Source organism: Chelonia mydas, chromosome 3 (assembly GCF_015237465.2).
Source record: "Chelonia mydas isolate rCheMyd1 chromosome 3, rCheMyd1.pri.v2, whole genome shotgun sequence".
NCBI classification, from domain to species: domain Eukaryota; kingdom Metazoa; phylum Chordata; order Testudines; family Cheloniidae; genus Chelonia; species Chelonia mydas.
Genome location: NC_057851.1, coordinates 92579520 through 92604979, shown reverse-complemented (window position 1 = coordinate 92604979; position 25460 = coordinate 92579520). Strand labels below are relative to the sequence as shown.

Sequence of the window (25460 nt, the reverse complement as noted above, 5' to 3'; positions counted from 1 at the left end):
AACCGCAGTGCCGAGGTGCTGCTATTCATAGATTCTGAACTCGCATGCATGGGGCACACATGCACCTACAGTGAGATCAAATACACTTGGCCAATATTGGCAGGGCCACAGAAAGCCCAGGAGCCGCTTGGTATGGAGTATTTAGGAACCCAGATACAGGGAGAAGAAATGAGAAGTAGGCTCAAAGACGCTTCCATGAAACTTTTGATGAATCTGGCCCAAATGTCTCAGGAGTTGAAAAAGAATGCAATGTATCATTTGAAAAATTGTCTTCATCTTTCAGTTATGTTCTACAACCTCATTCCAATTAATGACTTGAAACTCATTCTATATTTGAGGGCAGGTCAATTCAGTACTTCTTAACCTTCTTTGTTTTTTCACACCTATCCCACATATGGAGGACTGCTGTAGCATTTTTTGCTTAGGGTTCAGAAGTCACTGCCATCAAATGGAATTTAAAAGGCAGAGGGAAGTCTTTAAGCAACATCTCAGGTGAAAATTAGGCCAAAGCATTACAGATAGAAATAGCAAATGCAAGCTTCAGGGAACTGCTGATTTAACAAGAACATACATATTTAAATAAAAATGCTAATTTCTCAGTTTGAATTGCATGCTGATGTGTTCATATTTAAAAAACAATAGCAGTTTACCACTCTAGAGAGGGAGGAAAAAAGAGAATTTAATCGCCTACTTTTATCATGTGCCTTCAGAAATTTTAAGATGTTCTCTAATTTGGATCAGATTTCCTTTGTAGTCTCAACTGTTTATTTTACTAAGAAAAGTGAACTGAGTGTAGACTGAACATTACTGAAATGTAAAAATATAGAATCTTAGCTATTTTAACGTAAGGCAGTGGAAAAGGAACATCATGTTAATCTATGCTGTCTTCATAGCATTTAACTGTTTGTTAGTGTTTTGTTTTTTCAAAAAATATATATATATATGACCAATTGGTCATTCCCTATCCCATTCTTACTATGTTCAGTTGCTTGTTAAGTTCCAAGAGCTCGGAACGCAGCACAGCATTCTCTGCAGTCAGGGATGCATAATCATCCATCATTTTGCTTCTTAAGAAACGATCCTGCTCTGCCAGTAGATCTTTCTCTCTCAGTTGCTGAAGAAGAAAACTTATCTCACTTCTGATAAAAAAAAATGCAGAAAAAATAATATTTATTAATTGTTAAAAATTGTTCCATCTGAAAATGACAAGCCATATTTTTAAAAGATATATATGACATTATTCAGAAAATTGTATAAGATGTCCTAACATTAGGATCCAATTATAAGGTTTGTATAATAGGATCTTAATGTTAGGACATTTTATACAGCTTTCTGAATACTCTGAATTATCTCATTAAAATCAGCCCTTTCCATATACTTTGTATCCTAAATCTGGCAAAAAGCAACCTAACATTGTGAGTTATATTATACAATCTATCTAGCTCTGTTTATTAAGAATTAACTCTAAAAACAAGGATGAATCACTAGCAAGGCACATCTTGCTTGTAGAAGGGCATACTGTTGTAACAATGGAGAATTACTGTAATGTATGTGCACACACACATATTCTCTTTTTCTCTCAAAAAAAGGAAATTGAGGAAATTAGCTCTACTCAAGTAAAATATATTACACAATTTAAAAGCCCTCAGGATACTCAAGTAAAAATGATAAAATCAGTTACAACTATTAAAAATTTCATACCTGAACACTAACAAGAATCGCCCCTCAGAATGCTACCATGTGACATTTCTAAAGATCTGAAAGTCTGTACTATCAATCTTCAATCATTTTTATGTTATATTTTGAGGTCAGATTTGATCTGACTGATTTGGGGCATCTCAAGCACTGCATAGCAACAAGAGAATACTGGTCAGTTAAGCTGTTTTGCATTGCCAGAGCAGCACAAAATAGCTGGAGTGCACACCCTAGTTTTCCCCTTCCACATGTACTCCTCTTTTCCCTGCCCACACACATACCCTCTACTTGCCCCCTCCCTCCTACACCTCACATTCCCCTGCACACACAGCTCCAGTCTCCCTCTTTCTCCTGTACCTGTTTCCCCCTACACAGAAAAGTTTCCCTCCCCATGTCTCCCATGTTCCCCTGCTCTCATACACCCCCGTTTCTCCATCCTGTCCCTTGTATTTCCCAGTTCACATATACTCCCTTAGTTTACTACGTCTCTGTTGAGCCAATCAGGTGCAATGATTACTTTTTAGAATAATTATTTAGGATTAATGTTCACTTTTTCATTATTTTTCACAGCTGAGAAGGAAAAATAAAATGTTGCCTTTTAGAGAAACTCAAGAAGAATTCCCCCAGCCTCACCACTGCTTCTCCTATTCCTGGGGCTCTTCAGCCCACTCTCCCAAGCCAGAGGCAAGGGCTGATGCAGTGTTCTTTTCTTCCCCTTCCCGGCTGAGTGAGTGGGGCAGACCCAGGAGTTCTTCAGCCCCTCTGCCCCTTCCCAGGCCAGATGTTAGAGGGAAGCGGGGAAGGTGTGCAGAGAAGAGCTGTCTCTTTGCTCACAGAAGTGGAGGGGGGATTGATTAAAGCTGCCCTGAGCTGCTGGGCTCTTTTTGTTCCCTCCTCCCTTCCTGTGAGAATCGTGTCTGCTCCTGAGGGGAGAGGGAGAAAGCTCCACTTGCTTCCTGCAGTAGTTCCAATTGGCTGCTCTTCCCCAGAAGGAACCCTCTAATTTTCAAATCAAGCAAATTCCTGAAGGGTGCTAAATTATTAACTATGGGGACTAAAACTAACCATTTATCCCTTAAAATGCTACAAGTGGAGCTACCGTGCAACCTCTCTTACACTTTGTGTTAGTCAATCCTGAACTGAAAGGACTACCTCTGTGGATGAGAGAGAGAACACCTTTTGTTTCAACATGTCCATTTTCTCTGTTGTCTTTCTGCTGAAAAGCCAACAGAGTGTAACATCTTTCGGTAGATGAGGATGAACTGAAAGCAGTACATCATGACTTCCTGCAATGTGTCAGAAAATGGGTGCCAGCTTAAAGTGACCCAATCCGTAGTGAAGACAGAAACCAGTAACCTAAAGCTTAATGGGTTAGTAAATTCCAAATCATCGATACCTGACCATCCGTCGAAAAACTGCCAAATACTTTGGCTAATACCTGATGCCATGTGTGATCTGGTCTTGCATCATTGCTGTTTTTTTAAATATTTTGTCTTCCATTTCATGCACAGCAAACTGCACTTTCATAAGTTCCTTTCTCTTTTCAGAAAGCTGGAACTCTACTGCCGTCTGCTGCTCTGACCGTTGCTTTAACTTGGTGTCCACATACATAAAAGGAGACAAAGTTAGAGCAGAATGAATACTGAGATTCAGGCTTATTTTATGTTTATTTCTAAAATAACTGCAAAACATACATCACTCATTAAGTAGTTCCAAAAAGTAATCTGGTTTTAGTTTGACTACTGCAAAACTGTCCAGCAGTCTGATTCCTTTATTGTCTTACCAGCTTTATATGATGACTCATGACCAGGTACATAAAGCTCAAGTGGTAGGGGCTTGTGCTTTTGGTGCTAAAAGTTCTAAATTCAATCTCAGCTGATGAATGTGGTGTTTGCATGTATGTGGTTAGGGTTTATTATATGGATGCTTGAGAAAATTTACTTACAGTGAGAGCATGGAATACATATTTTTACATGTCTATTATTTTAACATTTCCTGATCAACAAAAACTTTTTTTTTCCAATTCAAGTAAGTGTCTCCATCAAATTTCACCACACATACAAATATTTGATCAATGAACTACTGTTTATTTGAAGTACCACTTACCAGAATACTGAAAAAACAGATGGGGGAAAATGAAGATAAGAAAGGGGTTACTAGCATCCTGCAAACACTTATACATGCCAACAATTTAATGCACGAGTAATCCTATTGAACTCAACTGGACTATATGTGTGTACACATTTCATGGACTGGGATTTATATAATAGTTATATAGTATATTTGAATTTGCCTTGGCATTATATATAAACTAGTAGCAGTTCCTGAAGAAAAAATTGTGCTGGGCCATTCATCATATTTTCTATACAGTCATTTACAATATGCAAGTAGTGAACTTCAGACTAGTTGGAGAAATACAATTTAGATAAAGCATTAGTACCTTTTAAACCCTGCTAATACTACTTTGCATTTTTGTTGCTTTTTTGTTGTTTCTTTGACATCACAAAAGTATCCTAAAATATTTAAATTGTTTTTATTGCCTTATATAAATACACAGATTGAATTCAACAAATATATTCCTAGCCAAATATTGTCATTTATTATTATTTAGAACATTGCAGCACTCAGAAGCTTCAACCAAGACTAGCTCCCCATTGTGCTAAGAAATTTACAAACACATAGGAAGTCAGAGACCTTACCACAAGGAATTTACACTCTACAGGATCAGTCCTGTGCCAGCTGAAGTCAATGCAAAACTCCCAGTATTTTCAGTGGTGCAGGATTAGGCCTTTAAGTCCCCAGGTGGATGCAAAGGTCATTGCGGGATCAAGGTTTAAAACTCAATCCACTCATTTGAACCATATAGCAGTCACCATTACCTCTGCAGGTAATTCATGTTACTGTGATATTCACAGTATCCCTTTCAATACTAAGTACAGGGAATACTATGAACATTGTGGTATAACTCTACTTGGAAAGGCCTCATAAAACATGTTGTACTGGAAATGTTGAGGGGGCAAGGTGTGGTAGGCTGGACTCTCTGCTGATTGTGGGTTGACTGCTAATGAAATAAGAAGTATGTGCTGGGTGTGAATTCATTTCGGGGGGCGGGGATGGCTGAATTCAGAGGTGATGTGCAAGGTGGTACAAATCAGTTCCCCTGAGGCTCATCTAGACTCCCTTATTCATAGCCTCTGTACCATTTTCAGAAAAATGTCAGTGGAGTTTGAGGACACTCACTACAGTGCAGGATCAGACCCCTAGTCATAATAAAATAGTGATTCCACACAAAGCTCATAGCATGATTTTTCAGTGTATTATGAAAAGTTTTTATTATAATAGCTGTAGATTTAACAATGAGAATCTAAATTGCTAATAGACAATAATAAAAATGTTTTTCTGATCAACTGAATTCCATCCGCTATATTAACAGCAATAAATATATAACTTATTCCTATTAAAACCTCTCCCCTAACATCATACACAAGAAATAAAAATCCCATAAATGCTGCTGACTGATGTAATAAAACAATGATACTGTGCAGTGTACCTTTGACTGTATCACAAGGATTTTCTGTTCACAAGTACTCAGGCTGGTTTGTTGCTGTTCTAATTCCTGCTTGGCACGCAATAGCTCCATTTCCTTTTCAGAGGCCTGTCCGTCTGTCTGTTCCTTTCTTCTCTTCAGTTGTATGATCTCCTCTACTAAAGTCTGCTTCTCTCTAGAATGAAGTTCTAAAGAAAGGAAAGAGGGATTTTAATGGTTTCAAGTTTTTTTCAGCATAGATAGGTCAACATTTTTATTTTTCAGCAATGTTTGCTTACATTACAAATATTTATATAGCAATCATGCAGGTTAACTACATATTATTTGACCCAATGTGGGTCAATTATTTCTTTAATCAAGTTAACACACTAACTGCTACACGTATCCAGAGTGGTGCTAACTGAAATGACGCATGATTACTGCATTTATTACTCTCCTCTACATGAGGAATTGGAAATGAGGAACAACAAGGTATTTTAAAAAAATTACACAAATAAAACAGGTTTATATGTTCAGCAAGTAACAGTCAACATGGATTTGTCAAGAACAAATCATGTCAAACCAATCTAATATCCTTCTTTGACAGGATAACAAGCCTTGTGGATGGTGGGGAAAGGGAGGCAGTACATTTGATGTATTTTGACTTTAGGAAGACTTTCGATACTGTTTCACATGACCTTGTATTAGCTAACTAGCGAAATATAGCATAGACAAACCTAGTATAAGGTGAGTGTATAACTGGTTGCAAAAATGCCCTCAGAGAATAGTTATTAATAGTTCATAGTCAAGGTGGAAGGGCATATCGAGTGAGGTCACATTGGGATCTGTCCTGGGTCCAGTTCTATTCAATATCTTCATAAATAATTTGGATAATGGCATAGAGTGTACTGCTATAAAGTCTGCTGGACTATACCAAGTTGAGAGGGGTTGCAAGTGCTTTGGAGGAAGGGATCAGAATTCAAAATGATCTTAAACTGGAAAAATGGTCTGAAATAAACAGGATGAAATTCAATAAGGACAAATGCAAGGCACTAGTCATAGGAAGAAATAATCAAACAAATATAAAATGGGAAATGATTGCCTAGGAAGTAGTACTGCAGAAAAGGATCTGGGGGTTATAGTGGATCACAAACTAAATATGAGTTAAAAAAAAAAAAAAGCAAACATCATTCTAGGATGTGTAAGCAAGACCCAAGAAGTAATTCTGCGACTTTACTCAGCACCGGCAAGGCCTCAGCTGGAGTACTGTATCCAATTCAGAGTACCACATTTTGGGAAAGATGTGGACAAACTGGGGAAAGTCTAAAGGAGAGCAACAAAAATGATTAAAGGTCTAGAAAATACGACTTATGAGGAAAGATTGAAAAAATTGGGTTTGTTTAGTCTGGAGAAGACAAGACTGAGGGGGGACATAACAGTCTTCAAGTATGTAAAAGGTAGATATAAAGAGAAGGGTGATAAATTGTTCTCCCTATCGAATGAGGGCAGGACAAGATGTAATGGCCTTAATCTGTAACACAGGAAATTTAGGTTAGACATTAGGAAAAACTTCCTAACTGTACAGGTAGTTGAGCACTGGAACATGTTACCTAGGAAAGTTGTGAAACCTCTGTCACTGGCTGTTTTTAAGAAAAGATTAGACAAACAGCTCTCAGGGATGGTCTAGTTAATACTTAGTTCCGCCTCAGTGCAGGGGACTGGACTAGATGACCTGTAGAGGCCCCTTCCAGTCCTAGATATGATTCTTTTATGTTTTCTTGTTCAAAGAGAAGAGGGGAACTTGGGGGATATTAAATACATGTAACAACATGAATAAGAATTACAAACTAATAATGACATGGGGGCACTTGGGAATTGGTTATAAGTTTAATAAAATAAAACAAGGGAAACATTATACATTTTTCCTATTTCTCCTACCTCTCAATATATTTATTTTGTCTTTTTAGAACATAAGCTCTTTAACGCAGGGACAATGCATCTCCATAAGTGTGTCTATAGTGTCTACCACATTCAGGGCACTATTGCAATTCAAACACATTACAAATAATTTGAAAGATCTGGCTCAATTACAGCATGTAGCTAAGGTCTTCAGAAGCTAACTGGGACCAGAGAACAGGTGGGGGCAGGGTCACAGGATCCTCAAGTGATAAGGCCACAGGTTCTGCTTCAGTCTCAAAGCTGCAACAGCTAGAACAGCCCAGGGCCTGGGGAAAGGTTGAATATCATCCACCTGGCTCAACAGGTGGAAAACTCAATTGAATCTGCAGGAAGGGGGGCAAGTTCTGTGAAAAAACGGTGGAGGAAGTGCCTACCGGAGGGAAACAGGGATAGACACTCCTGCCTCATGAGCTCTCTGCTTCCCATTGACAGCCAGAGGGAGATGGGAGCTGATCAGCTTCCTCCTCTCCCTTCTCATTAATTTAAACCCTGGCCAATGGTTTTACCATTTTTGGAAACTCCTATTTCAATTTTAGCTCCTATTCCACCCTGCTCTCTGTTAGGATACTGTGGTTTTTACTGATCACCTGTTTTGGGGTTTCCATTTGAGCCAAACTGTCAGAGACAAGGTAGATTTTTCCACTTTCCTCACAGCATCAAGAACAGCACAATTAGATTAAATAGAAATAGGATTTAGAATTTAATATCAGTACTTTGTGTGATTGTTTAGCTTGTTGGAACTTGTAGACTGTGCCCAGTGCAGATAAAAGGCCAAAATGGCCAGCTACCAGAAGTAAAACAGATCTGGAATTTGGCTAGTGGACCTTAAGAAAAGGGGATACCTAAAGTCTTCACAGATCAAGGTCCCGCTTTTAGTACCCTCTGTCTCCCTTCTGAGGCATGTGTATGAGATGATTCAGCAGAGTGAACTGAGTCTTAGGGGTAGGCTGAGGAGAAATATGGGTTATGTGGTGGGAGCCCACTAAACCCATTCTGGGCCACATGAACGTCTGGCATGGGTAGATGGGACAGACAGCTGTGAGGAGAGGTGCTACATGAATAAAGTTGCTGTCTGCTGCTGTAATCCATCCCTGTGTCTGTACTCATTCACCTCTGTCTCCTGATAAAATGAGAAAGATTTCTTCCGTCATCCTGCCCCACACTCTCATGCATCTTCATAGCACCAAGCCCAGTTACTCTAGCTAGACAAAGCATACTTGATTAGCCCTAAAACTGTTAGGTTTTTTTTTTTTTTTATTGAAGTGTAGTCATACCCTATGGCACACCCATTGCTGGCCCGGGTCAGCTGACTCAGGCTCCCGGGGCTTGGGCTGCTGGGCTATAAAATTACAGCATCTAAGTGCGGGCTCAGGCTGGAGCCTGACTTCTCAGACTCTCACAAGGTGGGAAAGTCTCAGAGATTGGGCTCCAGGCTCAACCCAAACATCTACACTGCAATTTTATAGCCCTGTGACCCCAAGTCAGCTGACCTGGGCACTGAGACTAGGTGCTGTGGGTTTTAAATCACAGTGTAGACATACCCTTAATGTAAGAAGATTTTCTGAAAATTACCCTTAAAACACAAACATTTTACTTCAGGCAATTTTTTGGTTTGATTTAATAAGAAAGCCCAGAAAATACAGCTGAACAAAACAAAAAATAAGAAGTCCTCCATGTATGTATAGTTATGTTGCATATTACTATGAGTGGGGGCCCTACCAAATTCATGGTCCATTTTGGTCAATTTCACATTCATAGGATTAAAAAAAAAAAAATCACAAATTTCATGATTTCAGCTATTTAAATCTGAAATTCCATGGTGTTGTAATTGTAGGGGTCCTGACCCAAAAAGGAGTTGTGGGGTGGTCACAAGGTTATTGAAAGGGGAGGGGGGTTGCGGTACTGCTACCCTTACTTCTGCGCTGCTGCTGGCAGTGGCCCTGCCTTCAGAGCTGGGCAGTTGGAGAGCGGTAGCTGCCGGCCAGGAGCCCAAATCTGAAGACAGAGCTGCTGCCGGGAGTAGTACAAGAAGTAAGGATGGCATGGTATGATATTGCCACCCTTCCTTCTGCACTGCTGCTTGCACAGCTGGGCACCTGGTCAACAGCTGCTGCTCTCCAGCTGCTCAGCTCTGAAGGCAGTGCAGAAGGAAGGGTGACAATACTGCAACCCCCCTAAAATAAAATTGAGACCCCCCCACCCCGCAACTCCCTTTTGCGTCAGGACCCCCCATTTGAGAAACACCGGTCTCCCTATGAAATCTGTATAGTACTGCATAGAGTAAAAGCACACAAAAGACCAGATTTCACAGGGGGATACCAGATTTCATGGTCTGTGGCACGTTTTTCATAGCTGTGAATTTGGTAGGGCCCTAACTATGAAGTTTGATCTGGCTTTTCCCTGCTTAGCACAATGAACTGTTAATCTGAAGTGGCAATACCCAACCTTACCACTTGATGGTGCCAAATATATTTTTTAAGAGCCTTTCAAAAAAGTCACATTTTGCAATGCTGTTTAAGCTGCATGTGAACCTCTGTGGTTCTATGGAAAAAACGTACAGTTATAGTTTACTATAACAGACATTTGTAGATTAAACTTGCTTGAAATTCACCAATCCCCTTTTTTCTTTACGTCTCTATGATCATCTTTTTTCCTTTTTCACGTGACTAGAATTGGATGCAACTAAGAATGCATTAAAACTGCCCTATTCACAGCTGTTGTGCAAAACATATCCATATTCACTAAAAGAAAAACTAAAGGTAAATCTTTTCAACATCATCTTAGCAAGCAGTAAATTGCATACTGTATCTGTGAATGTTTTATTTGATTGCCCTCTATTATTATATGAAAAAATTGTTCAACAATATTCTTGGAACACTTGAGGTACAGAACCCATTTATATACTTCATATATATAGTATAGAAAATTTAAATTATACTCTAGTGATCATGCACTGAAAAGTGACATTAACCTGTATGAATTCTGCAATATTTACATATGTTCATGTACAAACCCAGTAACCTTCATACTTATATACTGCCTTTTCATGTCTAAAATCCTTCACAGACATCTAATTAATCATATTACCATTAAGAATTAACACCACTGGACTAGGGCCACTGCTTATCTCTTTGCATTTGGAAACATCATTCCTTTAAGCAGCCAGGGTTGAAAACATAAACCAAAAAACAAACAACAGCCCTGCCTCTCCCTTCCTCCCAGTATTTGGGACTGCTGCAGGTAGAAATTAAGGTCTCAAAATTTCTTTTATGGCTAAGAGACCTAACTAAAGACAGGGAATTATACTAGAGAGGTTCCCCTATCAGCAAGGTAGCCAATCAATTCTAGTCTTTCAATTCACTGGGCTGAAAAATGAGGAAAAAAAATTCCCTTTTCCAGGCACGTCTAATTCAATTCTTTGTTTGGGAAAAAGATACTCTACACTGGGAACCTCAGCTTTTATGGCTTTCCTGACTAGGCAGTAGAGTTGTCAACTCTGCCTTCTAGCATCTTAATGGGACACAGCTGTCAGCTCCTCTGTCCTGGCCTGGCACCTCCAGCAGTCTCTATGGTCTAGGCTTTCCTGCTCAGCCAGTCAATGGATTTGTCCCCTTCCTGGTTCAGCTAAGGATGGGCTTTTTTGTACATATATTTGGGGTATATATTACCATCACAATTACATATAAAGTACAATACAGTAATTGTCAGCATTGCTCAAAACTAGACTTAAGAATTAGTGTAACCTAATGTCAACCTAGTGTAATCAGATGAACACAGCTAAAAATGGTTTAAGAATTAACAGGATTCAGTTGGAAGATAAATAATATATTTCCACGGAGTACTATAAGTTAAGCAATCATACCTTTAATTATTTAGTATATGGCAAGTACTGTGCATTTTTCCCACTGGAATACAATACACTTAACCAAGATAGACATAAATTTATATTTTATCCTAGAGGAAAAATATAAATCCACATCTTACAAGAAACACTCTTTCTTATGTAATTATTCTGACATCATCCCTTTCAAACCAGACCAATTGCATTAGCCTGAGGGACTTCCTAAACAGGTGTCTACATTTGCTTTGCCAATTAGTAGGTAAAAATGCTTGTTCTACTGTGGTTTGGGTCCCCAGTGTGGATGATGGGGATGACTACTAGTACCAAACCAGGACAGGGGCTCTCCTTCCAGGGCAAGAGAGAGGAAGGAACTGCCTTTAGCAGCCAGGCTGGCTGGGGGGGAAGAGAGGAGAAATCCAGATATCATAACAGTCAAAAGAAGAAAATATTAAACGGATAAAATGACACACCTTTTCATATAATGCGTAATTACCGGTAGCTTTTTTGAATTCATTGCCACAGGATCTCTCAAGTGCAAGAATTTAGCAGGATTCTAGTTACAACAGTAAATATTGTACTTTTTATGTAATTGTAATGGGGTTTATATACCCCATATATATCTACAAAAAAGTCCATTCCTAGATGAACCAGGAAGGGGTCAAAGATGTATGTCTCAAAGGGCCTGTTGATCTAAGTGTTGCCCTGTGAACTGAATTTCTGTTTCTCCCTCAGGGGGAAAGTGTGTGTGTGTGTGGGGTGGGGGGGGCGGGGGGGGGGGGGGGGGGGAGAGAGAAAAAAAAAAGGTAGCTTGTAGTAAGGATCAGAGAGAATCTCCTACCATTTCTGCCTTTTCACTGTCCTGAGCCTCCTGTCCAGATCTGGATTTAGTGAGGGAGCTTTGAAGGGCAGCGAGGTTACCCAGTCCTGGTCCATTGTCACTGGCGGATGGCTGGACAGGTAAACCACTGAGCCACTGCTTGGCTAGACATTTCAGGTGTACCAGCCCTCTGACAGAGGAGCAGACAGAGCTGTCTTAGTCGGGGGTTATTTGCACTTTCATAGAATCACAGAAGATTAGGGTTGGAAGAGACCTCAGGAGGTCATCTAGTCCAACCCCCTGCTTAAAGCAGGACCAACCCCAACTAAATCATTCCAGCCAGGGCTTTGTCAAGCCAGGCCTTAAAAACCTCTAAGGATGGAGATTCCCCCACCTGCCTAGGTAACCCATTCTAGCCTTCAGCACCCTCCTAGTGAAACAGTTTTTCCTAATATCCAATCTAGACCTCCCCCACTGCAACTTGAGACAATTGCTCCTTATTCTGTCATCTGCCGCTGAGAACAGCCTAGCTCCATCCTCTTGGAACCCCCCTTCAGGTAGTTGAAGGCTGCTATCAAATCCCCCCTCACTCTTCTCTTCTGAAGACTAAATAAGACCAATACCCTAAGCCTCTCCTCGTAAGTCATATGCCCCAGTCCTCTAATAATTTTTGTTGCCCTCCGCTGGACTCTCCAATTTGTCCGTATCTTTTCGGTAGCACAGGGGGGCAAAACTGGACACAATACTCCAGATGTGGCCTCACCAGTGCCAAATAGAGGGGAATAATCACTTCCATCAATCTGCTGGCAGTGCTCCTACTAATGCAGCCCAATATGCCGTTAGCGTTCTTGGCAACAAGGGCACACTGTTGACTCATATCCAGCTTCTCGTTCACTGTAATCCCAAGGTCCTTTTCTGCAGAACTGCCGCTTAGCCAGTTGGTCCCCAGCCTGTAACAGTGCATGGGATTCTTCCTTCCTAAGTGCAGGACTCTGCACTTGTCCTTGTTGAACCTCATGAGATTTCTTTTGGCCCAACCCTCCAATTTGTCTAGACCCTATCCCTACCCTCCAGCGTACCTACCTCTCCCCCCAGCTTAGTGTCATCCGTGAACTTGCTGAGGGTGTAATCCGTCCCATCATCCAGATAATTAATGAAGATGTTGAACAAAACCAGCCCCAGGACAGACCACTGGGGCACTTTGCTTGAACCTGGCTGCAAATTAGACACTGAGCCACTGATCACTACCCATTAAGCCCAACACTCTAGCCAGCTTTCTATCCACCTTACAGTCCACTCATCCAATCCATACTTTTTTTTAACTTGCTGACAAGAATACTTTGGGAGACTGTATCAAAAGCTTTGCTAAAGTCAAGGTATATCACATCCCCATATCCCCATCCTGCTTTCCTCATATCCACAGAGCCAGTTATCTCATCACAGAAGACAATCAGTTTGGTAAGGCATGACTTGCCCTTGGTGAATCCATGTTGACTGTTCCTTATCGCCTTCAAGTGCTTCAAAATGGATTCCTTGAGGACCTGCTCCATGATTTTTCCAGGGACTGAGGTGAGGCTGACTGGCCTGTAGTTCCCTAGATTCACCTTCTTCCCTTTTTTAAAGATGGGCACTATATTTGCCTTTTTCCAATTGTCCAGGACCTCCCCCAATCACCACAGGTTTTCAAAGATAATGGCCAATGGCTCTGCAATCACATCAGCCAACTCCCTCAGAGCCCTGTTCTGCCTGTGCTGTCTTCTATGGTTCTTTGAAACTGTGATCAAAAGATCATTTCTCAATATGAAGCATTTCCCAGCTTATTCAATGAGAGTGTTGTTGTAACTGTGTTGATCCCAGGATATTTCAGAGACAAGGGAGGTGAGGTAATATTTTTTCATTGGACCAACTTCTTTTGGTGAGAGAGACAAGCTTTCAAGCTATATAGAGCTCTTCTTTAGGTCCATTGACTGGTCTGAGTGGGAAAGACTACTGGAGGTGCCAGGCCTGGATAGAGGAGCTGATAGCTGTGGCCCATTAAGCTGTTAGGAGGAGGAGCTGACAGCTGTATCTTCTGGTCAGGAAAGCCAAAAAACCTGAAGTTTCCAGTGTAGTTGAGAGTAGCTTTCTCCCAGAGAACTGAATATTGGAGCCTGGGAAAATCATGGTCTTAATAAAGACACTGGATTTATGGCTTATTACAATAATCTTTAACCCCCTGTGACACATGGCCAGAAAGGGTTAAACATCCTGCAAAATAAATGACTGAAATTCAACCCCGAAAGACATATGGGGAGATAATGTTTGTGTTTTTGTGTATTGACATATATATGGGTAGTTGTCAACAATGTAATCAACAGTCCCTGTCTATGCTGTATTCTGATAATTCAGAGATCAAAAGAACATCCTAACATTTAAATGAATTGTAAACAGGGATATCACTGTATTCATCTCTAAATGCATAGCAAATCGTCTGTGAATGGTCGAAAAACAGGCAGTTGCCTTTTGTTAATTCATGTAGCTAAGTACCAGTGATAGACTGCCTAATGGATAAATTGCCTTATGTTAATCTATGTGATAATTAATGATGATGCTTAGGAAATGAGGGCCTATTGTTCCCCAAGGGACTCCAACTTGTCAAAGAAGGCCTGAAGTTGTATAAAAGATCCTTGGGACCCAGTCCTTTGTATCTCAGATCTGCTTAAGCTTCATTAGGGGAAGTTTGAGTTGCCAGATTGAGATCCCAGTTATGCTGGTACTCCCTGAACAGGATATTGGACATTGGACTATAACCTATGGACTAAATTCTAAAAACTCTTTGCAACTACAAAGCTCACCATCTCTGCTATGTATCTAAACCTCAAGAATTGAATTCATGTCTGTATGTATATTGATCTTTTAACCATAGTGTCTCTTTTCTCTTTTTTAATAAATTTTAGTTTAGTTAATAAGAATTGGCTGTAGCGTGTATTTGGGGAAGATCTGGAATATTAATTACGTTGGAGGTAATGTGTCCGATCCTTTGGGATTGGTAGAACCTTTTCTTTAATATGATGAAATAAGATTTTCAGAAATCTTCATAATATTTGACTTGGGTACCTGGATGGAGGCCTGAGGCTAGGTTACTTTAAGAGAACTGTGTTGTTGGTTTCTGGGTAACCAGTAAGGTATAACAGAAGCTGTTTAGTGCTGGCTTGGTAAATATAAGTTGACACATCCACCAGCTTTGGGGTTTGTCTGTCCCATTCTTCGCAGTTCACCCTAATTGAGTGACCTCAGCTGGCCCCCAGTGGGACCCCGGTGACACCCACTGAGCCTACTTTTTGACCTATGACTACAGGTGTGTTAACAGGCCACTTCACCTTCACCCTTAGAATATGTGCTAACTACTTATGCTAAACCATCTGTTCCATCTTATATTTAGCTGTGACACTCTGAATACCTTTCCAGACATGAAGAAGGGGTCTGTGTAGCTCAAAGGCTTGTCTCTCTCACCAACAGAAGTTGGCCCAATAAAAGATATTAACTCACACATCTTCTCTCTCTAATTATTCACTGAGAGACAGAAAGGAACTGGACAACCAAGATACAGAGTGCCTGTAAAGAGCAAGGGATTGGCACCAACTCTTAATTGATCCATTTCTACCTGACACCAAAGGAAAGAACCCATTGTCCACACTAGAGCAACTGCTACAGAACTTTGGCTGCTTTTCTGGAACCTGAAACTCTGCAGTTTGTGCCCCTCAAGGTATTAAGAAGAAGAAGAAGAAAAAAAAAAAGACTGTAGACATTCAGATGTTGACATTTGATTCCTGAAAAACAATTACCAACTGCAACATTGATCTGGTTATTAATTCGTTCTCTGTCTGTTTTCAGCATATTTAAACTGGCTTCCTTTCGCTTGAGTTCCAAATGGAGGCCATCATCTTCGGACTGTAATTCCTGTAAAAAAATAAATATTTTTGTGGTGAAAGTACATTTATTACTAAATATTTCCACAAATGTCAAATGCTCATTTATTCTGGTCGTTTGCATCTCAGTTCAAACCAATAAAAATTTAAAAAGAAACTAAACACAGATAGATGCATTCAGATACAAATTGCATATTTACAGTGCCAGCATTCTACACCAACTGCTTCAAATGTCTACTGAATGCAAAAAGAAAAGGAGTACTTGTGGCACCTCAGAGACTAACCAATTTATTTGAGCATAAGCTTTCGTGAGCTACAGCTCACTTCATCGGATGCATATTGTGGAAAGCACAGAAGATCTTTTTATACACACAAAGCATGAAAAAATGGGTGTTTACCACTACAAAAGGTTTTCTCTCCCCCCACCCCACTCTCCTGCTGGTAACAGCTGATCTAAAGTAATCACTCTCCTTACAATGTGTATGATAATCAAGGTGGGCCATTTCCAGCACAAATCCAGGGTTTAACAAGAACGTCTGGGGGGCGGGGGATAGGAAAAAACAAGGGGAAATAGGTTACCTTGCATAATGACTTAGGCTTGAATAGAGACTGGGAGTGGCTAAGTTAATTGTATCCAATTTGCAAATGAATTCCAATTCAACAGTCTCTCACTGGAGTCTGGTTTTGAAGTTTTTTTGTTGTAATATCTCAACTTTCATGTCTGTAATCGCGTGACCAGAGAGATTGAAGTGTTCTCCGACTGGTTTATGAATGTTATAATTCTTGACATCTGATTTGTGTCCATTTATTCTTTTACGTAGAGATTGTCCAGTTTGGCCAATGTACATGGCAGAGGGGCATTGCTGGCACGTGATGGCACATATCACATTGGTGGATGTGCAGGTGAACGAGCCTCTGATAGTGTGGCTGATGTTATTAGGCCCTGTGATGGTATCCCCTGAATAGATATGTGGGCACAGTTGGCAACGGGCTTTGTTGCAAGGATAGGTTCCTGGGTTAGTGGTTCTGTTGTGTGGTATGTGGTTGCTGGTGAGTATTTGCTTCAGGTTGGAGGGCTGTCTGTAGGCAAGGACTGGCCTGTCTCCCAAGATTTGTGAGAGTGTTGGGTCATCCTTCAGGATAGGTTGTAGATCCTTAATAATGCGTTGGAGGGGTTTTAGTTGGGGGCTGAAGGTGACGGCTAGTGGCGTTCTGTTATTTTCTTTGTTAGGCCTGTCCTGTAGTAGGTGACTTCTGGGAACTCGTCTGGCTCTATCAATCTGTTTCTTCACTTCCGCAGGTGGGTATTGTAGTTGTAAGAATGCTTGATAGAGATCTTGTAGGTGTTTGTCTCTGTCTGAGGGGTTGGAGCAAATGCGGTTGTATTGCAGAGCTTGGCTGTAGACAATGGATCGTGTGGTGTGGTCAGGGTGAAAGCTGGAGGCATGTAGGTAGGAATAGCGGTCAGTAGGTTTCCGGTATAGGGTGGTGTTTATGTGACCATCGTTTATTAGCACTGTAGTGTCCAGGAAGTGGATCTCTTGTGTGGACTGGACCAGGTTGAGGTTGATGGTGGCTGAACTTTGTGACTTTGTCCTTACCCATAACTATTTAACATTTGGGGACTATGTATACCTTCAAATCAGTGGCACTGCTATGGGTACCCGCATGGCCCCACAGCATGCCAACGTTTTTATGGCTGACTTAGAACAACGCTTCCTCAGCTCTCATCCCCTAATGCCCCTACTCTACTTGCGCTATATTGATGACATCTTCATCATCTGGACCCATGGAAAAGAAGCCCTTGAGGAATTCCACCATGATTTCAACAATTTCCATCCCACCATCAACCTCAGCCTGGTCCGGTCCACACAAGAGATCCACTTCCTGGACACTACAGTGCTAATAAACGATGGTCACATAAACACTGTTGCCTTGGCTCCTTAATGTCATGCAACACCTTGGCACAGAAACATGGGATTCAGCCACTCTAGGCCCCCACCACTGCACACAATCCTCTTTCTAACAGTAGACCCCACTTGCTGGCAACCCCCACCCCCCCTTCTCATTGAAGGCCCATTCACTCTGCCTTCCTTCCCTCAACGTCCACCTCCAAGCCATTGACTGCGTAAATAGCTCCCTACTGACCAGGAGCATGCATGGAATATGGCTGGCAAATCTGAGTGTCGGACTGGCAACATCAGAAAAAGGAAGCAACTCTCAGATCTGACCAGTCCCTTTGGCTAATCTTGGCATAGTTCAATGCTTTTTGTGTTTAATTTTAAAAATGCCCGTGTTATCAAAACACATGTGGGTGTGAAGTTTAAAATATATGGGAATTACTGAACTAGTTGAACAGTTAGAGGAACCTTAAGAAACGCAAGAAAAACAAAGCAAAATTTAAAAGAGAATCATAGAATCATAGAATATCAGGGTTGGAAGGGACCTCAGGAGATCATCTAGTCCAACCCCCTGCTCAAAGCAGGACCAATCCCCAATTTTTGCCCCAGATTTCTAAATGGCCCCCTCAAGGATTGAACTCACAACCCAGGGTTTAGGGAAACATTTTAAAATTTTACTCTGCCAAAATTATCAAATATTTAACTAAAATTATTACATGGAAAACATGACAATCCTCTGAAGTTACCATGTGTCACATTCGAAAGATTTTTGTCTGGCTTTGAGAGGTCTCATTGCATCTTTATAAAGTAATTACCGAGGTCTTCTTTGTAATTCCACCGCAAACCTGCATACCCAATACACAAAAAGGCACTTTTCCTCACTTTTCCACATTTTAGAATTATGATGAGAAAAGAAAAAAAGTTAGGAATATTTTCAAATAGTCTACAGCGGAGAAATTTTTCAAACACACCTTAACTCCTCTTCTGATTCCCACCTCCCTCCCCCCAGCAAATCTCCCAGAAAATGTCTACTCTAAGATGAAATATGACTTGAGAATTTAGGGAGACTGTTTTCTTTTTTTATTATGGCTATAATATGGGGCTTCAAGTTTTGGTAGGCCCTAAAGCAAAAAAAGTGGAAAGACCCTCAAAGCGATTGCAAACATATGCAGAAGGCCCCTGAGCCAGTATGACCTGTTTTAAAGAAACTGACATATCTTATATCATGTATACATATTCTATTATTTATTACCAACATGTTTGGTGATGTACAAAAACAGAGACACTCCCAGCCCCAAAGACCCCAAAGCTGATGTACAACAAAGCACATAGTATAGCTAAAATCAACTTCGAATATACCACTGATGAACCTTTATTGTCCACAGTTCTGGGAAAATCTTCAAAAGGATGTAAATTTTTTAAGTCATTAGAAGATTTCACCTCTTTTAAAATGTGGTTTTAGGCTACCTTTTTAAAAAAAACAAAACAAAACAAAAAAAAAACAGAAAACAAGAGCCTAAAATCAGGCTCCTAAATAGATGGTCAGATTTTCAAAAGTGCCAAGCAGCCAATCCAGCTCCCATTCCAGACCCATGGAAGCACTGTCCCACTTCAATATATTTCTGAACTGAACTCTGTAGCTTATGTCTACTAGTGATTTTACTTTCCAATTCATAAGCAAAGAACACAATATCCTTATTCAGTCAAATGGCTGCATTTTTCCTTTTGATTATACACAGAATTGTCTCATAAAAATTCCTTCATTTGATTTATAAACAATCTATATCTGATGTGCTGTTCCTTTACTAGTTTGTTATTAGCTTTAGTTAACTCCTCCACAAATTCACTGAGAGCATGGTAACAAACCAGCATGTCATACAAAATTATTTAAACATGATGTAAACCACCAACACACAATAAAATCAAATGTCAACTCCTTTAACCCACTTGATCATTTCCTTTTTCTGTCATGGTGGGCTATCAATAAAACATTTATGCATGAACATGACAGACTTAGCAAAGTTGTGAAGCCCTAGGAGACAAAATACCTCATTTTGCTGACATAAGCAAAGTGAACAAAAATGCTTTTTCCATATTTATTTACATAGAAATATACTGAAACTTTTGAAAAATGATCTGTTTTCCTCTCTAAATATATTCCCTCACCTAGATTAGTACATAGATTTAGGTGGGCTGCATTGCTCCTTTCTGCATCAAGACCTTTTTTTATTCTGCTATAGCTATGCCAGTATAGCTCCCCATGTGGACACTGAATTCTGGAATAGTAATCTATTGTGGAGTAACTATTCCAGAATAAAGTAATGTTTTCTCCTAAACAGAGTATACCCACAAAAAAGTTATACTTACATAGCTATAGCAGAATAATTATTCCATTATAGCTATGCCGGTCAACTTCCCCATATAGACAAGTCCCTGGTTACTAACTTTAGCTTTGTTCTCCTTGTAAGATCAGGGCCGTATATAGGTAGATATGGCCAGTTTAGGCAACAAACTTTTTAAAGGGACACAATCAACTTAAAAAAACAACAAAAACTGAAAATTCTTTGTTATTGTTACAAGTAATACTTAAATTTACTATAATTAAAAGATTTGAGAAAGTATTTATTGTCTTTTTTCCCTGTTTATACATATGACAGCATTTTTGTAGTCAGGCCTCAAGCCTTTATACACATGCTTAATTTTAAGCTCATGAGTAGTCCAACTGAGTATGTGCACGTGTCATTGTAGAATGAGAGTCTTAACAATTCAGTTTCCCATTCTGTCGTCTTTCATTCGACAACAGGAGTAAGGAATTTTTTTTAAAAATTGATTGTAAAGTCAGAACACTTGGCAGGATGACTTAGAACAGATGCAATAGCTGAAACTATTTTAACTCATTCTTTGATACTGTGTTTCAAGTTGACACAATATTTCATTTTATTTACAAAAAAAAAAAAAAAAAACCCAAAGTGCAAAAAAGCTACAGTATTTGATAGAAACAGAATAGACCACACAGTTATTCACATGAAAATAAAGTTGTATAACTGGAAAAGTTACCTGTAGCTTTTGAAGCAAGTGCTCAGTTTCAGAGGTAATGCGCGGTTGAAGATCAGTGGCTTTTTTAGTCTGTTCACGAGTGATAATGAAAAGTTAAGGTCAAAAAGTGATTTTAAATTAATTACATAAAGTGCAGAAAAAGTTTTTCTTTAATCAAAATCATAACACTCAACAGTTAAAATGTTTTATTCAGCTTGTGTGATCTTAATGTATTTCCAAGATAAGTTTTTCTTGTATATATTTATCTCATTTTTTAGCAAGGTATATTGAAGGATATAGAAAATTGGCTTCCAGTTCAAGGAAGTAGATTTGTTGCTGGAGGTTCTTGATGTATTCAGATTCTATACTTAAAGTTGTATTCTCCATTGCTAGAATAGATTAATTCAAAACTATATTTACATTGTTATTATCAAGCAACAAAATATTATACTCATAATGTAGTCTCCCTATGCTAAAATGTCTCTATTAAGCCTATTTCTTCTACTTATCTTAGTATATTTTCACACTTACTGATGATAGTGGTGTGAAGTACACTGTAATGCACACTTCCTAAAGGCGAGTCAGTTACTACCGTTATGTATAATATAAATGCTAAGAACAAGATGACTTCCAACTCAAACATCAGGAAAAACCTTATTTAAGTTTACCCAAGGACCAAAACCGGTTTTTTTCTGAAGAACTTATGCCTAATATGTAAAATTTATAAACAACGCAGGCAGAATTACAAGATTCTGCTTCTCAACAATTAGTGAAGCTAAGGTTTAAATACACATCTCCTAACCTGGTCAGTATTTAACACACACGAGTGTATGCTCCCTACAAAAGGTGCCAATGACAAGGGCTCTCTTCCTTTCACCCTTCTTAAATCTGCTACTAGTTAAATTCTTTACCCAATGACTTGAGCTTTTCACCACTCTTCTGCCCTCAAATCATAAGACAGGTAGGGACCTCAAAAGGTCTTCTAAGTCCAGTCCCCTACACTTGAGACAGGACTAAGTATTATCTACGCTATCCCTGACAGGTTGTGTCTATCCTGCTCTTAAAAAAACAGAATGGTGATTCCAAAACCGCCCTTGGCAATTTACTCCAGTGTTTAACTACCCTGACAGTTAGGATTTTTCCCTAATGTCCAACCTAAACCTCCCTTGCTTCAATTTAAGACCATTGCTTCTTGTTCTATCCTCAGAGGTTAACAAGAACAATTTTTTCTCCTTCCTCCTTTTAACAATATCTTACGTACTTGAAAACTGTTATCTTGTCCCCCTTCAACCTTCTCTTCTCCAGACTAAACAAACCCATTTTTTTCAATCTTTCCTCATAGGTCATGTTTTCTAGACCTTTAGTCATTTTTGTTGCTCTCTAGATTTTTTTCCAATTTGTCCACAACTTTCCTGAAATGTGACATCCAGCACTGGACACATTATTCCAGTTGAGGCCTTATCAGCACAATGTAGAGTGGAAGAACTATTTCTTGTGTCTTGCTTACAACACTCCTGCCAATACATCCCAGAACGATTTTTGCTTTTTAAAAACAAACAAAAAACCACAGTGTTACACTGTTGACTTATATTTAGCTTGTGATCCACTATGACCCCCAGCCTACCCCTCCCTAGGCAGTCATTTCCCATTTTGTATGCGTGCAACTGATTGTACCTTCCCAAGTTGAGCACTTTGCATTTGTCCTTATTGAATTTTATCCTATTTACTTCAGACTATTTCTCCAGTTTATCCAGATCATTTTGAATTTTAATCCTATCCTCCAAAGCACTTGCAACTCATTTCAATCCTTTCATTAATTCGTTTTATCCTAACAAACAAACAATCTCCCCACCCCCCAAAATTCCTTGTCCTCACCTTAAAGGCACTATATAAATTTCACCCCATACCTATAACTCTTCTCTTATTTATCCAACCTGCAAATCACTCTCTCTGTTCCTTCCAGTCCTTTCTCCCTCTCCTTTCTTTCATGCTGCTTTCTAAGAAAGCAAGTCTCCCTCTCAGTTTGCATTGCTCACTCACTCTGTCATATTCCTCCAGAAAACCAACCTACATCAAGGAATGCTTTCTTACTTCTCCCCATATACAATGTTCAATTTCTAGCATTCAGATCAAATAATTACAGGTGTGTACAGTTGAATATGTAATTATACTGAAAACTCACAGGTGCCTTTTGTTGGTCAGCTGGAAATGATTCAATGCTTATTTTTTTTACATTTTTAACTGTTCCTGTATTGCAATGCCTATCAGTATAAACAGATTCAGGAGCCATGCAACAGAACTTTACTTTCAATGACATTAAAAATGGCAAATTCAAAACTGATAAAAAGAAACACTTCTCCAAACTATGTGTAATTAGACTGTGGAACCCCTTGCTATATTATCTCACAGAGACCAAGAACTTAGCAAGAGTCAAAAAGTTATTGGACATTTATACTGATAAGATTAACCAGTTACAATACTAAATGCTAACAAATATTTTTGAAGGGATATAAAACCTCATGCTTCAGGTTTTAAACTAATCTGTATTAGGGATTAAGATGAAACCTTTGGCGGGGAGGGAGGGGGGGCAGATTACCCCACACCTGCCTACCGCAGGGTTTGTTGCACCTTCTTCTGAAGCATCGGGTGCTGGACATTGTTAGAGACACAATACTAGAAGAGACGGATCATGGATCTGATCTAAATGACAATTCTTATGTTTCTACTGTTTTTAATAATTCCAAACCTTTACCCCTGGGAGAATTCTTCACCACTGAGCATGTGCAGAATTTATGTCCCCCGTAGATTTCTTTGCTTCCCTGCAGAAAAATGACTCTGACAGGGAAGCAAAGGGAAGCCACAACAGTGGTCATGCGACCCTCCCCAGCAGTATGTTTCGGCTGCCCGGGGCAGTCAGCAGAGAGGTAATTCACTGTGGGGCAGAGAGCAGGACTGTGGAAGACCCAGCTCGTGGTTCCTATCCTTTGCTGGACTCAGCTGCTAGTCCTGGCTGGGCTAGGGAAGACAGGACTTCCTCTTCCCCTGCACAGTATCCAGGGCTGGGTCAGACCCACCCCCAAATTTCTCTCCCAGCTTCAGGAAGCTCTGCAAACTCCTTCCCTGTACCCATTACTCCTCAGCTGCAGGGCGAGGGATCCCTGGACAGGGAGCTGATCCCCCATCCACCATGCATCCATACACCCTCAGATCCAGGCCCTTCCGCCGAGCCTCACACCCCTGCACTCAGAACCCCCCGATGAGCCCCACTCCCACTGCACCTAGACCACCCTGATGAGCCACCCACACCCAGGCCCCCCACCAACCTCTATATCCCCCACACCCAGATCCCACTTTCACCTCCTGCAGAGTCCCATTACTGTTACACCCAGAAACCCCCAACAAGCCCCTGTACATCGAGATCCCCCCCCACACACACACACTCAGGTCCCCCACTGAGCCACCTGCTTCCAGATTGTCCCACACAGAACCCTCTCACACTAAGCCCCTCCACCCTTGGATCCTGCCTTGCTGAGCCTGCCTGCCCACACCTGGTGCACCTGGCACGGAGGGGCAGGGCCCTGGGTGTTTCTGGGGCAGGCCTGGTTCTCGTGCTGTGTCAGGGTTGGATGCAGCCTTCCCGCTGAGTCCATGTCCCGGAGGGAGCTGTACAGTGATCTCCCACCTCTGTGCAGCCAGTGGCCTGTGCTCCCCAGTGCTATGCTGAAGCCTCCACTTTTATTTGACAAATAAAATTTGCAGAATTTTAAAATAATGTTCACTGAATTTTTATTTTTTTGGCACAAAATTTTTAATTTTTTGGCACAGAATGCCCTCAGGAGTAATACATTGTAAAGTACATCTGCCATGGCTCCTAGGGATGGAGTAGTGCCTGTTTTATCATTAAAATATGCATTAAAGAAAAAAGGCACCATAGTGTTATATCATGATAGAAGAATACCTTGGCCAAATTACTTCAACATAGTTGTTTCACATCATAACGTGAGATTGCTTTAGCTATAAGAGAACAGCAAAATTATTTGTAATGAAGAAACTTTTGGTGCAATATTCTGCTCATCCTACTCATATAAGCTAATAGGCTATGCATAAAATTGCATCTTTAGAAATCTGGTCTCAAGAGATCAATGGGTGTGAGTATGAAGAAGTGTTTCTAAGATTCAATTTAAGGATACATTTGGAAACAGTGGATATAGGGTCTCTATCCTAGCACAGTCTTCGTGCAAATGAAGATTGCATACTGTGCTTTCTTGGATGTACCCTGTACTGACACGTGGCCTGATATGCCTTAGTCTTGCACTATGATCATAAGTGCTAGAACTAGGGGTGCTGACGTACCCCCTGGCTTGAAATATGATTTCCATTATATACAGGATTTATAGTTTGGTTCAATAGCTCTCAGCACCCACACTATACAAATTGTTCCAGTACCCTTGACTGTGATATACATTACATAGGGGATATGTGAAATCCAGCATAAGAGTTTTCAGTTCTAAAAAAAATGAGGATTGAGTCCTTATAGTGCAAGATCATAATGCCAGAATTATTTCAACCTAGAAAGACTACTTTGTGACAAAAGGAAATCAATTTTTTTTTTAGCACTCTATACCTTTTACCCTTCTGTTACAGCTAAAGAAAAGATGGCATTGTTAGATTATACAAATGTTAAAAGATCATTTATAAATTCTAGAATTGCTAAACTACTCACAAAACAGCTGAATTTTATGAGTCAATTCAGAATGAAGTAATAAGCAAGAGTTTA

General features: G+C 40.1%; 1 protein-coding gene across 8 annotated transcripts in view; it reads right to left on the bottom strand.

Moving 5' to 3' along the window:
- LOC102940647 (golgin subfamily A member 6-like protein 1) overlaps positions 1-25460 on the bottom strand; it is a 45918-nt gene that overhangs the window by 16292 nt on the left and 4166 nt on the right. For 4 of the 8 annotated variants that reach the window (XM_037894721.2, XM_037894719.2, XM_037894720.2 and 1 more), the window contains exons 2-7: positions 20982-21072; positions 20705-20783; positions 15663-15777; positions 5246-5430; positions 3134-3288; positions 977-1139 (exon numbers count right to left, since the gene is read on the bottom strand). In XM_037894721.2, the coding sequence (XP_037750649.1) occupies positions 977-1139; positions 3134-3288; positions 5246-5430; positions 15663-15777; positions 20705-20783; positions 20982-21070 (786 nt within the window). In that variant the 5' untranslated portion in view covers positions 21071-21072. Of the gene's footprint in view, positions 1-976; positions 1140-3133; positions 3289-5245; positions 5431-15662; positions 15778-16325; positions 16373-20704; positions 20784-20981; positions 21073-25460 lie in introns of those variants that run through there. The other 4 variants (XM_043542864.1, XM_043542862.1, XM_043542863.1 and 1 more) reach the window with 2 other exon arrangements.